General features: G+C 42.4%; 1 protein-coding gene across 11 annotated transcripts in view; it reads left to right on the top strand.

The window, feature by feature from the left end:
* ANKS3 (ankyrin repeat and sterile alpha motif domain containing 3) overlaps positions 1-15708 on the top strand; it is a 33634-nt gene that overhangs the window by 5038 nt on the left and 12888 nt on the right. For 9 of the 11 annotated variants that reach the window (XM_057750858.1, XM_057750856.1, XM_057750855.1 and 6 more), the window contains exons 4-6: positions 495-693; positions 887-1008; positions 2467-2548. In XM_057750858.1, coding sequence (XP_057606841.1) covers positions 495-693; positions 887-1008; positions 2467-2548 — 403 coding nt within the window. Of the gene's footprint in view, positions 1-494; positions 694-886; positions 1009-2466; positions 2549-15708 lie in introns of those variants that run through there. The other 2 variants (XM_057750860.1, XM_057750859.1) reach the window with 2 other exon arrangements.

The raw sequence follows: 15708 nt of genomic DNA, 5'->3' as shown, positions 1-15708 counted from the left end.
TTCAGGGTTTCTTGGCCTCGGCACTGCTGACAGCCTGGGCCAGCTCACTCTTTGTTGTGAGGGGCGTCCTGTGCACTGTGGGATGTTGAGCAGCGTCCCTGGCCTCCACTCACTGGATGCCAGTAGCTTTTCCCTCCCCAGTTGTGACAATCAAAAATGTCTCCAGACTTTGCCAGCTGTCCCCTGGGGGCAGAATCTCCCCTGGTTGAGAATCATCTATGTAGCTGGTGGCAGGAAAGAAGAGAATTGCTGGCCTTGGGTAGGAGGAGGGCACAGATGAGAACGAGAAATCAGAGGAGGGAGGCAAACTTGAGGGAGTTTGCAAAGGCAGTTGTTAGGCAAGTGTAGTACCCACCCCCCAGTGACATCCAGGGTGGCAGATGACTCTGCTTCCTGTCAGCACTTCCTGCTCTTTCTCTTGGCCTGGCCACCAGCTTTGGTAAACCCCACATATGAGATGGCTGGAGTGTCTAGCATATCTTGCGTTTGTTTAGGAGAGAGTTAGATTTGAATAAGAAGAATGGTGGTGGCTGGACCCCGCTGATGTATGCCTCCTACATTGGACACGATACCATTGTGCACCTGCTGCTCGAGGCGGGGGTGAGTGTGAATGTGCCGACCCCAGAAGGGCAGACTCCGCTGATGCTGGCTTCCAGCTGTGGCAACGAGAGCATCGCCTATTTCCTTCTCCAGGTGAGCTACGAGGGCCTCAGGCCAGAAACCTGAGGGGCCCCCGGCCGCTCTGCAGAGACGTGAACGCTGCAGGCCCCTGTGTGCGTGCGTGTGCTCGGGTAATCACTTTGATTCTTTCAGTGTGATGGCCTGGAGGGCACCCACCCCACGCGAGGAGACGCGGCCTTAACGGGCGTTCTGTGTTCTCTTGAAGCAAGGTGCTGAGCTAGAAATGAAGGACATTCAAGGCTGGACTGCCCTCTTCCACTGCACCAGCGCTGGACACCAGCAGATGGTCAAGTTCCTTTTGGACAGTGGAGCGAATGCCAATGTGAGGTGATTACCAGGTCTTAAGTGGCCACAGGAGGGGGGTGATCACATCTGACTCTGAGGAGGGCAGCGGGCGAGGCAGCTAGAGGCTGCAGTGCAGGGAGCCCCTGCCTCAGTTTGACAGGCTCAAGACCAAGGGGCGGAGGGGACAGTTGTGCCCTGGCGTGGAGGCACGGGATCGTCCTGTCTCACGCATCTGTCAGGTGGCACTGCACGCAGCGCTCTCAGTTCTCTGTGCCTTATTTTCTTCATCTGAAAGCAGGATGGCAATGCCCATGTCATAGAATTGTTAAAGAATTACATGTTCTGTCACATGCCAGGGGTCTAGCACAGTGAGTGGCACTGAATTGACATGCATTAAATCCCTTTCTCTTTCTTGCCTTTTGTATATATCAGGTGAGGTGATACTTTGAAAACAGTCTTGAGTTTTAAATATAAGCTGGAAGCAGCGTTGTTGTCTAAAGCATGTCACCATGATAATCCTCTTTCAATCCAGCATCCATCCGCCTGACACTACATGCCCTGGCTGGTGTCAGCCATTGTAGCACATGTAGGTTTACAGGCTTCAAAGAGAGAAAAAAATGCTTCTAATTAAAATGCAATTCGTTTATTGACATTTCAACCTCAGTGATGCTGAAATGTGAAAACTGTGTCTTCGAATGATGAAAACCAGTGGTTAGCTTGCTTCCTGCCTTCTGGCCCAGGTGAAACAGTGAGGACTGGGGGGCACCCTGAAGGGGACGCTGAGTTAACCGTAAGCTTGCCCTGGGTGAGGTGAGGGCAGCAGGTCATTAGCCCTGGAGCTCCCGGGAGGCTTCCTGAGGGTGTTGATCTCAAAAGGTAGGATGTCTGGATAGGCGGAGAGAAGGTGCTAGCTGTCTGTGAGCAGAGAAGGGCGACAGCTGCTTTTTGCTGGATTAAGTGGAGATTCAGGCCATAGTAGGTGGAAACAGTTAAGAAAGAGCGAAGATGGGAGACAGATGGTCTTTAGAACAAAAGACTAGAGCTGGGTGGTGCAGTGGTTAAGAATCCACGTGCCAATGCAGGGGACACGGGTTCGATCCCTGGGCCAGGAAGATCCCGCGTGCAGTGGAGCAACTAAGCCCGTGTGCCACAACTACTGAACCTGTGCTGTAGAGCCCGAGAGCCACAACTATTGAGCCCACATGCCACAACTACTGAAGCCTGCATGCCTAGAGCCCATGGTCTGCAACAAGAGAAGCCCCTGCTGGCCGCAACGAGAGAAAGCCCATGTGCAGCAACAAAGACCCAACGCAGCCAATAAATAAATAAAATTTAAAAAAAAAAAAAAAAAAAAGGCTACAGATGGGGTAGAAACCAAGGGAGCCCTCTTGGCTTCAGGGTGGGCGACCTTGTGTTGCCGAGGTTCTGTCTGCAGCAGGGAAGCTTCTGCCCCCCAGAGCTTCCTCTTCTCATCATCGGACTGTGGTCTCCACCTTGCAGGGAGCCGGTATACGGATTCACTCCTTTGATGGAAGCAGCTGCCGCCGGCCATGAGATAATTGTGCAGTATTTTCTGAATCATGTAAGTGACCCTGTTTATTAGCTTATAATCTAGCAAGTGAGGCATCATATCACTGAACTATAAACTGTAACAGAACTTTTTCCTTCACAGAAATAACTGCTCTTTATCTCTTTATTCAACACATTTTCATTGAGTATCTGTTGATGCTGAGTGGTGCTTATGCATTACAGGTACAGTGGTGAGTAAATATAGACACCTATTCCCGTAATAATTTTGAAAATACTATTATTTGGAAAGCATGGAAAAAATTTTAAAACAGTAAATAGCACTCATCATCTCCTCACTTAAAAAATTTATATAGAATAAGGAGGCAAAGATCTTCCTTCCTTTTCCAACCACCCCGCCCCATTCCTTCCCAAGGTGCCCACTTGGTTGATAAAGAGACACCCAGGATTTTCCTCTGCTGAGAAAGTATGTCTGTAGACACCTGCAAACACATGGCTTTTTGTTTTTGTTTGTTTTTAAGAACTTTTATTGAGATACAGTTGACATACAATAAAGTCCATATATTTAAAGTGTACAATTTGATATTTTTTTTCTTACTAGTAATGTATACATGGCAATCCCAATCTCCCAGTTCATCCCACCCCAATCCCCTCCCTTGACCGCTTTCCCCACTTGGGGTCAATATGTTTGTTCTCTACATCTGTGTCTCTATTTCTACCTTCCAAACTGGTTGATTTGTGCCATTTTTCTATATTCCTCATATGTGTTAATATACAATATTTGTTTTTCTCTTTCTGACTCACTTCACTCTGTATGACAGTCTCTAGGTCCATCCATGTCTCTACAGATGTCCCAGTTTCGTTCCTTTTTGCGGCTGAGTAATATTCCATTGTATATATGTACCACGTCTTCTTTATCCATTCATCTCTTGATGGACATTTAGGTTGCTTCCATGTCCTGGCTGTTGTAAATAGTGCTGCAGTGAACATTGTGGTGCATGTGTCTTTTTGAATTATGGTTTTCTCTGGGTATATGCCCAGCAGTGGGATTGCTGGGTCATATGGTAAGTCTGTTTTTAGTTTTGCAAGGAACCTCCATACTGTTCTCCACAGTGGCTGTATCAATTTACATTCCCACCAACAGTGCAAGAGTGTTCCCTTTTCTCCACACCCTCTCCAACATTTACTGATTTTCTGATTATGCCCATTCTCACTGGTGTAAGGTGATATACCTCATTGTAGTTTTGATTTGCATTTCTCTAAGAATTAGTGATGTTGAGCAGCTTTTCATGTGCATCTTGGCCATCTGTATGTCTTCTTTGGAGAAATGCCTATTTAGGTCTTCTGCCCATTTTTGGATTGGGTTGTTTGTTTTTTTGATATTGAGCTGGATGAACTTTTTATATATTTTGGAGATTAATCCTTTGTTGATTCATTTGCAAATATTTCCTCCCATTCTGAAGGTTGTCTTTTGGTCTTGCTTTTAATTTTTTTTGCTCTGCAGGAGCTTTGAAGTTTCACTAGGTCCCACTTATTTATTTTTGTTATTTCCATCACTCTAGGAGGTGGGTCAAAAAAGATCTTGCTGTGATTTATGTCAAAGAGTGTTCTTCCTATGTTTTCCTCTAGGAGTTTTATAGTGTCTGGCCTTACATTTAGATCTTCAATCCATTTTGAGCTTATTTTTGTGTATGGTGTTAGGGAGTGTTCTAATTTCATTCTTTTCCATGTAGCTGTCCAGTTTTCCCAGCACCACTTATTGAAGAGGCTGCCTTTTCTCCATTGTATATCCTTGCCTCCTTTGTCATAGATTAGTTGACCATAGTTTATCTCTTGGGCTTTCTATCCTGTTCCATTGATCTCTATTTCTGTTTTTGTGCCAGTACCATACTGTCTTGATCACTGTAGCCTTGTAGTATAGCCTAAAGTCAGGAAGCCTGATTCCACCAGCTCCGTCTGTCCTTCTCAAGATTGCTTTGGCTATCCGGGGTCTTTTGCATTTCCATACAAATCATAAAATTTCTTGTTCTAGTTCTGTGAAAAATGCCATTGGTAATTTGATAGGGGTTGCATTGAATCTGGAAATTGCTTTTGGTAGTATAGTCATTTTCACAATGTTGATTCTTCCAATCCAAGAACATGATATGTCCCTCCATCTGTTTGTGTCGTCTTTGATTTCTTTCATGAGTGTCTTATTTTTTTCTGAGTACAGGTCTTTTACCTCCTTGGTTAGGTTTATTCCTAGGTATTTTATTCTTTTTGTTGCAATGGTGAATGGGATTGTTTCCTTAATTTCTCTTTCTGATCTTTGATTATTAGTGTATAGAAATGCAAGAGATTTCTGTGTGTTAATTTTGTATCCTGCAACTTTACCAAGTTCATTGATGAGCTCAAGTAGTTTTCTGGTGGCATCTTTAGGATTTTCTATGTATAGTATCATGTCATCTGCAAACAGTGACAGTTTTACTTCTTCTTTTCCAATGTGGATTCCTTTGATTTCTTTTTCTTCTCTGATTGCTGTGGCAAGGACTTCCAAAACTATGTTGAATAGTAGTGGTGAGAGTGGACATCCTTGTCTTGTTCCTGACCTTAGAGGGAATGCTTCCTGTTTTTCACCATTGAGAATGATGTTTGCTGTGGGTTTGTCATATATGGCCTTTATTATGTTGAGGTAGGTTCCCTCTATGGCCACCTTCTGAAGAGTTTTTATCATAAATGGGTGTTGAATTTTGTCAAAAGCTTTTTCTGCATCTGTTGAGATGATCATGTGGTTTTTATCCTTCAGTTTGTTAATATGGTGTATCACATTGATTGATTTGCATATGTTGAAGAATCCTCGCATTCCAGAGATAAACCCCACTTGATCATTGGTGTATGATCCTTTTAATGTGTTGTTGGATTCTGTTGGCTAGTATTTTGTTGAGGATTTTTGCATCTAAATTCATCAGTGATATTGGTCTGTAGTTTTCTTTTTTTGTAGTATCTTTGTCTGGTTTTGGTATCAGGGTGATGGTGGCCTCATAGAATGAGTTTGGGAGTGTTCCTTCCTCTGCAATGTTTTGGAAGAGTTTGAGAAGGATGGGTGTTAGCTCTTCTCTAAATGTTTGATAGAATTCACCTGTGAATCCATCTGGTCCTGGACTTTTGTTTGTTGGGAGATTTTTAATCACAGTTTCAATTTCATTACTTGTGATTGGTCTGTTCATATTTTCTATGTCTTCCTGGTTCAGTCTTGGAAGATTGTACGTTTCTAAGAATCTGTCCATTTCTTCCAGGTTGTCCATTTTATTGGCATATAGTTGCGTGTAGTAGTCTCTTATGGTGCTTTTTATTTCTACTGTGTCTGTTGTTAACTTCTCCTGTTTCCTTTCTAATTTTATTGATTTGAGTCCTCTCCCTCTTTTTCTTGATGAGTCTTGCTAAAGGTTTATCAATTTTGTTTATCTTTGCAAAGAACCAGCTTTTAGTTTTATTGATTTGTGCTATTGTTCTTTGTTTCTATTTCATTTATTTCTGCTCTGATCTTTATGATTTCTCTCCGTCTACTAACTTTGGGTTTTGTTTGCTCTTCTTTCTCTAGGTGTAAGGTTTCTTTAGGTGTAAGGTTAGATTGTTTATCTGGGATTTTTCTTGTTTCTTGAGGTAGGGTTGTAGTGCTATAAACTTCCCTCTTAGAACTGCCTTTGCTGCATCCCATAGGTTTTGGATTAAGTTTTCATTGTCATTTGTCTCTAGGTATTTTTTGATTTCCTATTTGATTTCTTCAGTGATCTCTTGGTTATTTAGTAGTATATTGTTTAGCTTCCATGTGTTTGTGCTTTTTACAGGTTTTTTTTTTCCTGTAATTGATTTCTAATCTCATGGTGTTGTGGTCGGAAAAGATGCTTGATACGATTTCAGTTTTCTTAAATTTACATTTGTGACCTATCCTGGAGAATGCTCCGTGTGCACTTGAGAAGAAAGTGTAATCTGCTGGTTTTGGATGTAATGTCCTATAGATATCTATTAAATCTAGCTGGTTTATTATGTCATTTAAAGCTTGTGTTTCCTTATTAAGTTTCTGTGTGGATGATCTGTCCATTGTTGTAAGTGGGGTGTTAAACTCCCCCACTATTATTATGTTATTGTCAATTTCTTCTTTTATAGTTGTTAGCATTTGCCTTATGTATTGAGGTGCTCCTATATTGGGTGCATATATATTTATAATTGTTATCGCCTCTTCTTGGATTGATCCCTTGATCATTATGTAGTGTCCTTTCTTGTCTCTTGCAACATTTTTTATTTTAAAGTCTATTTTATCTGATACGAGTATCACTACTCCAGCTTTCCTTTGATTTCCATTTGCATGCAATATCTTTTTCTTTGCCCTCACTTTCAGTCTGTATGCGTCCCTAGGTCTGAAGTGGGTCTCTTGTAGACAGCATATATATGGGTCTTGTTTTTGTATCCATTCAGCCAGTCTGTGTCTTTTGGTTGGAGCATTTAGTCCATTTACAGTCAAGATAATTACCGATATGTATGTTCCTATTACCATTTTCCTTTTTTTTAACAACTTTTATTGAGATACAGTTGACTTACAATAAACTGCATGTATTTAAAGTGTCCTCTTACCATTTTCTTAATTGTTTTGTTTTTGTTTTTGTAGGTCCTTTTCTTCTCTTGTGTTTCCCACTTAGAGAAGTTCCTTTAGCATTTGTTGTAGGGCTGATTTGGTGATGCTGAATTCTCCTAGCTGTTGCTTGTCTGTAAAGCTTTTGATTTCTCTGTCAAATCTGAATGAGATCCTTGCTGGGTAGTTTTCTTGGTTGTAGGTTCTTCCCTTTCATCACTTTAAATATATTGTGACGGGCTTCCTAGGTGGCGCAGTGGTTAAGAATCCGCTTGCCAATGCAGGGGACACGGGTTCGATCCCTGCTCCAGGAAGATCCCACATGCCGTGGAGCAACTAAGCCCGTGTGCCAAAAAAAAAAAAAAAAAAAAAGAGTGTTAAATATATTGTACCACTCCCTTCTGACTTGCAGAGTTTTTGATGAGAAATCAGCCATTAACCTTATGGGAGTTCCCTTGTATGTTATTTGTCATTTTTCCCTTGTTGCTTTTAATAATTTTTCTCTGTCTTTAATTTTTGTCAATTTGAGTACTGTGTGTCTTGGCATGTTTCTCCTTGGGTTTATCCTGCCTGGGACTCTCTACGCTTCCTGGACTTGGGTGGCTATTTCCTTTCCCATGTTAGGGAATTTTTTGACTGTAATCTCTTCCAGTATTTTCTTGGGTTCTTTCTCTCTCTCTTCTCCTTCTGGGACCCCTATAATATGAATGTTGGTGTGTTTAACGTTGTCCTAGGGGTCTCTTAGGCTGTCTTCAGTTCTTCTCATTCTTTTTTCTTTATTCTTTTCTGCATCAGTGATTATCACCATTCTGTCTTCCAGGTCACTTATTCGCCCTTCTGCCTCAGTTAATCTGCTATTGGTTCCTTCTAGTGTATTTTTCATTTCAGTTATTGTGTTGCTTATCTCTGTTCTTTAATCCTTCTAGGTCTTTGTTAAACTTTTCTTGCATCTTTTCAATCTTTGCATCCAGTCCTTTTTCAAAGTCATGGATCATCTTAACTATCATTAAGCTGAATTCTTTTTCTGGAAGGCTGCCTATCTCCATTTAGTTGTTTTTTTTGGGGGGGGGAGGTTCTTGTCTCTTCATCTGGTACAAAGTCCTGTGTCTTTTCATTTTCTCTATCTTTCTGTGGTTTTCAGTTCCACAGAACGAAATATTGCTGATACTGCTTGATAGCGCTGTCTGCCCTCTTGTGGAGGAAGCTACCTAGGAGGTGCGTGCATGCTTCCTGATGGGAGGGACTAGTAATGGGTAGGGCTGGGGGTTGCTTTGGTGGGCAGAGCTCAGTAAAACTTTAATCTGCTTGTCTGCCAATGGGTGAGGCTGTGTTCCCACCCTATTGGTTGTTTGGCCAGAGGCTACCCAGCACTGGAGCTTTCAGGCCCTTTGGCGGGGCTAATGGTGGACTCTGGGAGGGCTCACACCAGTGAGCACTTTGGAGAACCCCTGCTGCCATTGTCCTTGTCCCCACAGTGAGCCACAGCTGCCCCCCACCTCTACAGGCAACCCTCCAACACCAGCAGGTAGGTCTGGTTCAGTCTCCTGTGGGGTCACTGCTCCTTCCCCCTGGGTCCTGCTGTGTACACTACTTTTTGTGTGCCCTCCAAGAGTGGAGTCTCTGTTTCCTCCAGTCCTGTGGAGGTCCTGCAATCAAATCTCGCTGTCCTTCAAAGTCTGATTCTCTGGGGATTTCTCCTCCCCTTGCCAGACCCCCAGGTCAGGAAGCCTGACATGGGGCTCAGAACCCTCACTCCAGTGGGTGGACCTCTGTGGTATAACTGTTCTCCAGTTTGTGAGTCGCCCACGCAGTGGTTATGGGATTCTATTTTATCGTGATTGCACCCCTCCTACAGTCTCATTGTGGCTTCTCCATTGTCTCTGGATGTGGGGTGTCTTTTTTGGTGAGTTCCAGTGTCTTTCTGTCGATGATTGTTCAGCTGTTAGTTATAATTCTGGTACTCTTAGAAGAGGGAGTGAGCGCACGTCCTTCTACTCTGCCATCTTGAACCCGAGTCCGGGCTTTTTGTTTTGAGCAAAGTAGGATTCTACTGTATATTTGCTCTGCAGCTTCTAAAAAATAACTTAATATGCCATAGACATCTTACCCTTGTGTGGTATTCCATGTAGTCTCCATGTCCTAGTTAGTTCAGTCAGTTCCTTAGTAGTAGAAATTTAGTTTTCCAGCATTTGGCGGTTACAAGCTGTGCTCCAGGGAATATGTTGGCACACACAGCTTTAACATGCATGCAGTTATTTTTGTATGCTGTATTTCTACAAGAGGGATTGCTGGTGCTCACATTTTGAACTTAATAGATCCTAATAAAAAGGCAGTTAGGGGCTTCCTAGGTGGCGCAGTGGTTAAGAATCCGCCTGCCAATGCAGAGGTCACGGGTTCGATCCCAGCTCCAGGAAGATCCCACATGCCGCGGAGCAACTAAGCCCGTGTGCCAAAAAAAAAAAAAAGGCAGTTAAATTAAGAGACAATAAAAAGATGGGCAAAAGATCCAAAAAGACATTTCTCCAAAGAAGATACACAAATGGCCAATAAGCACATGGAAAAATGCTTGACGTCATTAGTCATCAGGGAAATGGCAAATCAGGAAAATAATAATACAGTAACAGAAAGACAATAATGAGGTAGTGAGGATGTGGAGAACTTGGAACCTTTACACACTGCTGTAAATGAAAAATGATGCAGCCTCTTTGGAAAAGTCTAGTGGTTCTTCAAACAGTTAAGCATAGGGTTATCATATGACCCAGCACTTGGGTATATACCACTCCTAGGTATATACCCAAGAGAATTGAAAACACGTCCAGGCAAAAACCTGTACGTAAATGTCCATAACAGTATTATTTATAATATCCAAAAGGTGAAAACAACCCAGATGTCCACAAGCAGGTAAATGGATAAATAAAATTGGTGTATGCATACAGTGGAATATTAATTGGCCATAGGAAGGAGTGAAGTACTCACACATGCTACAACCTGGATGGACCTTGAAAATATTCCACAAAGGTGGAATATTGTAAGATTCCTTTTGTATGAAATGTTCAGAATAAGTATATCTGTGGAGACAACACGTAGATTAGTGGTTGTCTAGGGCTGGGGGGATGGGAGGGTTGAGGGAGGTTTAGGATTTCTTTTTAGGGTGATGAAAATGTTCTGAGACTGTGGTCGTGGTTGCCCACCACTGAATTGTAAACTGTAAGTGGGTCAATTGCATGTTATAGGAATTATATCTTAATAAAGTTGTTTAAAAAGTCCAACAGGGAGGGCTTCCCTGGTTGCGCAGTGGTTTAGAATCTGCCTGCCAATGTGGGGGACACGAGTTCAATCCCTGGGCTGGGAAGATCCCACATGCTGCAGAGCAACTAAGCTCGTGTGCCACAACTACTGAGCCCATGCACTGCAACTACTGAAACCTGGACACCTAGAGCCTGTGCTCCACAAGAAGAGAAGCCACCGCAGTGAGAAACCCCTGCACCACAGTGAAGAGTAGCCCCCGCTCTCCACAACTAGAGGAGCTCTGTGCATAGCAACGAAGACCCATGCAGCCAAAAACAATAAAATAAACAAACTAAATCTTTCAAAAAAAAAAAGTCCAATGGGGAAAGTATTTAGTAAGTTCTAACAAATTCCCACTAAAAAGGATGTCTCTCTTGTCCTTCCCACCAGTGATATACAGTGATGCCCATTTTCTCATATCCTCACCAGCCCTAAATGTTACCATCTTAAGGTTTTGCCAGTTTGGTAGGGGAAAAGTGACATCTCGTTTTGGTTTGTACTTATTAGTGAAATTGAACATTTTATTTATTTATTTATTGTTTGTGTTTTTATTTTTTAAAAATATTTATTTATTGGCTGTGTTGGGTCTTCATGGCTATGCACAGGCTTTCTCTAGTTGTGGTGAGTGCTGCTCTTCATTGTGGTGCAGTGGCTTCTCTTGTTTTGGAGTACGGGCTTCAGTAGTTGTGGCTCGTGGGCTCTAAAGCACAGGCTCAGTAGTTGTGGCACATGGGCTTAGTTGCTCCAAGGCATGTGCGATCTTACCGGACCAGGGATCGAACCCGTGTCCCCTGCATTGGCTGGCGGATTCTTAACCATTGCGCCACCAGGGAAGTCCAAACATTTTAAAAAGTATTTATTGGCCATTTGTATTTCTTTTTTGAATTGTCTTTTTATATTTTTTGGCCCAATTTTCTATTGGATAGTTTTTTTCTTACTTATTGGTGGGGACTTTTTGAATAACGAAATGTTAACATGCTATCTCTTTTTAAAAAAGAATTTGGAGGACTCCCCTGGTAGTGCTGTAGTTAAGACTGTGCTTCCACCACAGGGGGCACACGTAAGATCCTGCATGCCATGTGGCACGGCCAAAAAGAAAAATCTCAAAAAAAAAAAAATTGGGGACAGTACAGTACGTGCACATGGTAAAACTTCAGGTATATGTGAGCCTGCCTCCCGCCTCTTCCTCAGTCCCCACACTCTCCACATGGCTGCTCCCCAGCTTGTCTGTTTTCTTTAAATCTTGTCTCTTCTGGATTGTTCCTTATCAGTGAATACAGAGCTCTTCTCTTGCGTGTGGCGGTGTGGTGCTCCCTTGTAGGGATGGCTGCGTGTCTCTAACAGTGGTCTGCAGATAGGATCAGGTTGTATCTGCCATCATGCACAGTGTCGTGTGGGATATTTGTGTACATATGTCTCCAGACACGTGTGCTACCACATCTGTACAGTTTGGTACTGAAGGTAGAAGTTTCGGATGTAGCCTAAGTGCAGCCTTAACATAGAGGTTGCCAAATTGCTATCTTACTCTGTCCACAGCAGTAAGAATTATGACTCTTAAACTAGAAAGTACTTTATTTTTTGGCCACACTGCATGGCATGTGAGATCTTAGTTCCCTGAGCAGGGATGAAACCCATACCCCCTGCATTGGAAGTGCGGAGTCTTAACCACTGGACCACCAGGGAAGTCCCAATTATGAAGTACTTTTAACATACAAAATAGTACAGAAGAGAATACTAATGCAACTAACCCACGTGAGTCCAGCGATAACCACTGTCCGGATGCTGGTCTGTACCTTTCCTGTCCCTGCCTTTATACTCTCATCACATGCTCTGTGTTCTTAAGCAGCGTGTAGACTTGTTTTATATATTTTAAAGGTTTATATAAATAATGTATTTATGTAACATTATATAACAACTGTCATTCCACACAGTGTGGTACATGTGGATGGAGTTCACTCATTTTATCAGCTCTGTATTTATTGAATGTATGAATATGGTACATTTTCCATTCTTGTGTCAGTGAATCCCTAAGTTATGTCCACCTTGCTGTTTCTGTCAGTGCTGCAGTTAGCATTTTTTACCTGCCCTCTTGAGCACGAGTGAAGGGATTTCTGTAGGAGATCAGGTTGTGTTCTTCACAGCAGAATTTTGGGTGTGTAGGGTGGGTGCAGCTTCACTAGTGCCCTCCCCCGTAGGTGTCCCAATTAGCATGCTTCTGACTGCATTTGATAGCTCTTGTCTCCTGCTCCCTCAAAACCCTTGGTACGTGCTGTCACCTGAGAGGTCTCCTGTTGATTTTTGCCTTTCCCTGATTTCTGGTGAGGTTGAGCCTCTCTTCATATATCAATTGGCCATCTGGGCTTCCTTTTCTGAACATATTTATTCTTTGAAGGCTATTCCACTCACACAGACTAGATCTCCTTAAGACGTAGCACAGGGACAGGTGGTGATGGTGGGGAGATGGGGCTGTGAAAAGCATAACCTCTGCCTCTGAGCTTAAAGCCTGATCTTAAATAGAGCTGGAGACCATAAGGGACAGTTACACTTACAAATTTTTAAAAGAAAAATGTATTAGAAAATCAGAGACTTTCAGTGAATATGTACTGTGCACATTGTACCCTCATTTGGTGCCTTTACTCCCTGGCTGGGTCTGAGATTATATGTGGGCGACTCATATGGAGGGAAAATAAATTGTATTGAATTTCTTTTGGAAAATTTTCTAAATTTTAAATTTTGAAATAATTTCAGACTGCAAGAAATGTTACAAAAAAGAGTACAAAGAATTTGCGTACCTTCACTAGCTTCCCCAAATATTAACATTTCACCTCATTTTCTTTATCAGGCTCTAGATACATATTATCTTCTTGGACCCATTTGAAAGTAAGTTGCTGGTATAATGCCCTTTCCTCTGAAATACTTTAGTATGTATTTCTTAAAACAAGAATTTTCTCTTTCATTATTGTATACAATTATCAAAGAGGAAATCAACAGTGAGCCATCTCCCAGTGCACTAATCAGCAGAAGGCGCTGGTCCGTTCCAGTGCTTGCTTTCTGGCTGATGGGCCAAGTTGTGCTGGGGAGGCCGTCTGGCTAGCCCTGTGTGGACGCTCCTCATACCCTGCAGATTTCCTCCTGCCCAGTCATGGGTGGGTCACCCAGTCCCCTGACCTTCCCCCAGAGCCAGGCTCTGTGGTTGCCGGCCGGGCACCCCGTGCTCTTTGCCAGGGGAGGAAGGGGCTGTGTCCGCTTCCCTCATACCCCATCTCCCTCCTCCCAGTGGGGCTGTGTAGGGTGGGCTGGGCCTCTCCAGGGAGGGAGCTGAGGGTGGGTGCTGTGGCCTCCGCCCACCCCCACCCCCACCCCCATCACGCTGGTCCACGGCCTCTCAGCTTTGTGCTTCCACTTTCCTGTCAGTTAAAATGAATTTTCATCATGTTCTCTAGTTATATATTATGTAAATTATAAAATAGAAAAAGAGAAAAAAATTTAAAGGGTAAATACATTGATAGAAATTCTAATATTTTCTTCCCTCACCTGAGGAGCCTTCTTGTTGGTTCTGTTTTTTTTCATTTCTTCCTCATTAAGAAATAGTGTTACTACTCATTTTCACTTTAGTATAACCTGAAGTTGAGTCTTCCAGGCTTAAAAACAGATATTAGTTAAAACTCTTCTGTAAAGATGTTATTATTTGTTCTGGTTGAAACCTTTGGGTCCTTCTATCAAACTAAAACTAGAAATGATCTTGTTTTTTCTGTTTGTTTTTAGTTTTATTCAGCTGTAATTGATATGTATCACTGTTTAAAGCATACAGCATAATTGACCTCTGTATATCACGAAATGCTTACTACAGTAAGTTTAGTTTACATGCATCATCTCACGTGGATAGATATCTATATACGTACATTTCCTTGTGACGAGAACTCTTTGGGTATACTCTCTTAACAACTTGCCTGTGGAACAGACAGCAGTGCTAACTGTAACCATCATGTTGCACATTACATCCCTAGTTTCTACTTACAACTGGAAGTTTGTGCCATATTAAAATTTTCATTGATATGTAGTTCATGTACAATATTATATGTTACAGGTATACAACATTTTGTATACATATATACAACATTGTACATTACAGGTATCCAACTGATTCACAGTTTTTAAAGGTTGTATACTGCATTTAGGGAATTCCCTGGTGGTCCAGTGGTTGGGACTCCTCACTTTTCCCTGCAGAGGGCCCATGTTTGATCCCTGGCCTGAGAACTAAGATCCCGCAAGCTGCATGGCACGACAAAAAAAAAAAAAAAAAAAAGTTATACTCCATTTATAGTTATAAAATATTGGTTATATTCTGTTTGTACAATATATCCTTGTAACTTATTTTTTTTTATTTTTAAAAAAATTTATTTTTGGCTGTGTTGAGTCTTTGTTGCTGCGTGCAGGCTTTCTCTAGCTGCAGAGAGCTGGGGCTACTCTTCGTTGTGCGTGGCAGTGGAAGCAGTGGCTTCTCTTGAGCACAGGCTCTAGGCATGCAGGCTTCGGTAGTTGTGGCATGTGGGCTTCAGTAGTTGTGGCGCATGGGCTTAGTTGTTCTGTGGCATGTTGGATCATCCTGGACCAGGGCTCAAACCTGTGTCCTCTGCATTGGCAGGCGATTCTTAACCACTTAGCCACCAGGGAAGTCCATAACTTATTTATTTTTGCATAATAGTTTGTATCTCTTAATCCCCTACCCCTACTTTGCCCCTCCCCCCAGCACATTTGTGCCTTTTGACCACCTTCATCCAGTTTCCCCTCCTGCCACCCCCCCTCTAGAAATGATCTTTTAAGGCTGAAGGTTTCATTGCTGATTTCTAACCAGAGCTCTGGAAAGTTGGGGATTATAGAGAGTGAAGTTCAATTAGGCTCTGCTACAAATGCAGTTTTTGACCTGCCAGAAGGAAGCGTGACAATCACCTTCTGTACTGGGTTCAACCAAAACTGTCAGTTGAGGGGCTTCCTGGTGGTCCAGAGGTGAAGACTCTGCGCTCCCAGTGCAGGGGGCCCAGGTTTGATCCCTGGTCAGGGAACTAGATCCCGCAGGCTGCAACTAAAAGATCTTATGTGCATCAACTAAGACCGGGCACAGCCAAATAAATAAATATTAAAAAAAAAAAAAAAAAAAAAAGTCGATCATAGTTTTCCAAAGTAGGGGAAGAGAATACGTATATAACTATTTATTATACAAGTGATATATACTTGCTTTAAAAGAATTAGAAAGTATATTTAAGCAAACAGAAAGCAAAAATCACTCATAATCCCATCACCCAGATAGCACAAATTAA

This window comes from Hippopotamus amphibius, chromosome 9 (assembly GCF_030028045.1).
Source record: "Hippopotamus amphibius kiboko isolate mHipAmp2 chromosome 9, mHipAmp2.hap2, whole genome shotgun sequence".
NCBI lineage: Eukaryota > Metazoa > Chordata > Mammalia > Artiodactyla > Hippopotamidae > Hippopotamus > Hippopotamus amphibius.
Note: the sequence above shows the minus strand (reverse complement) of the source record. Positions and strands in the feature narration are given on the sequence as shown.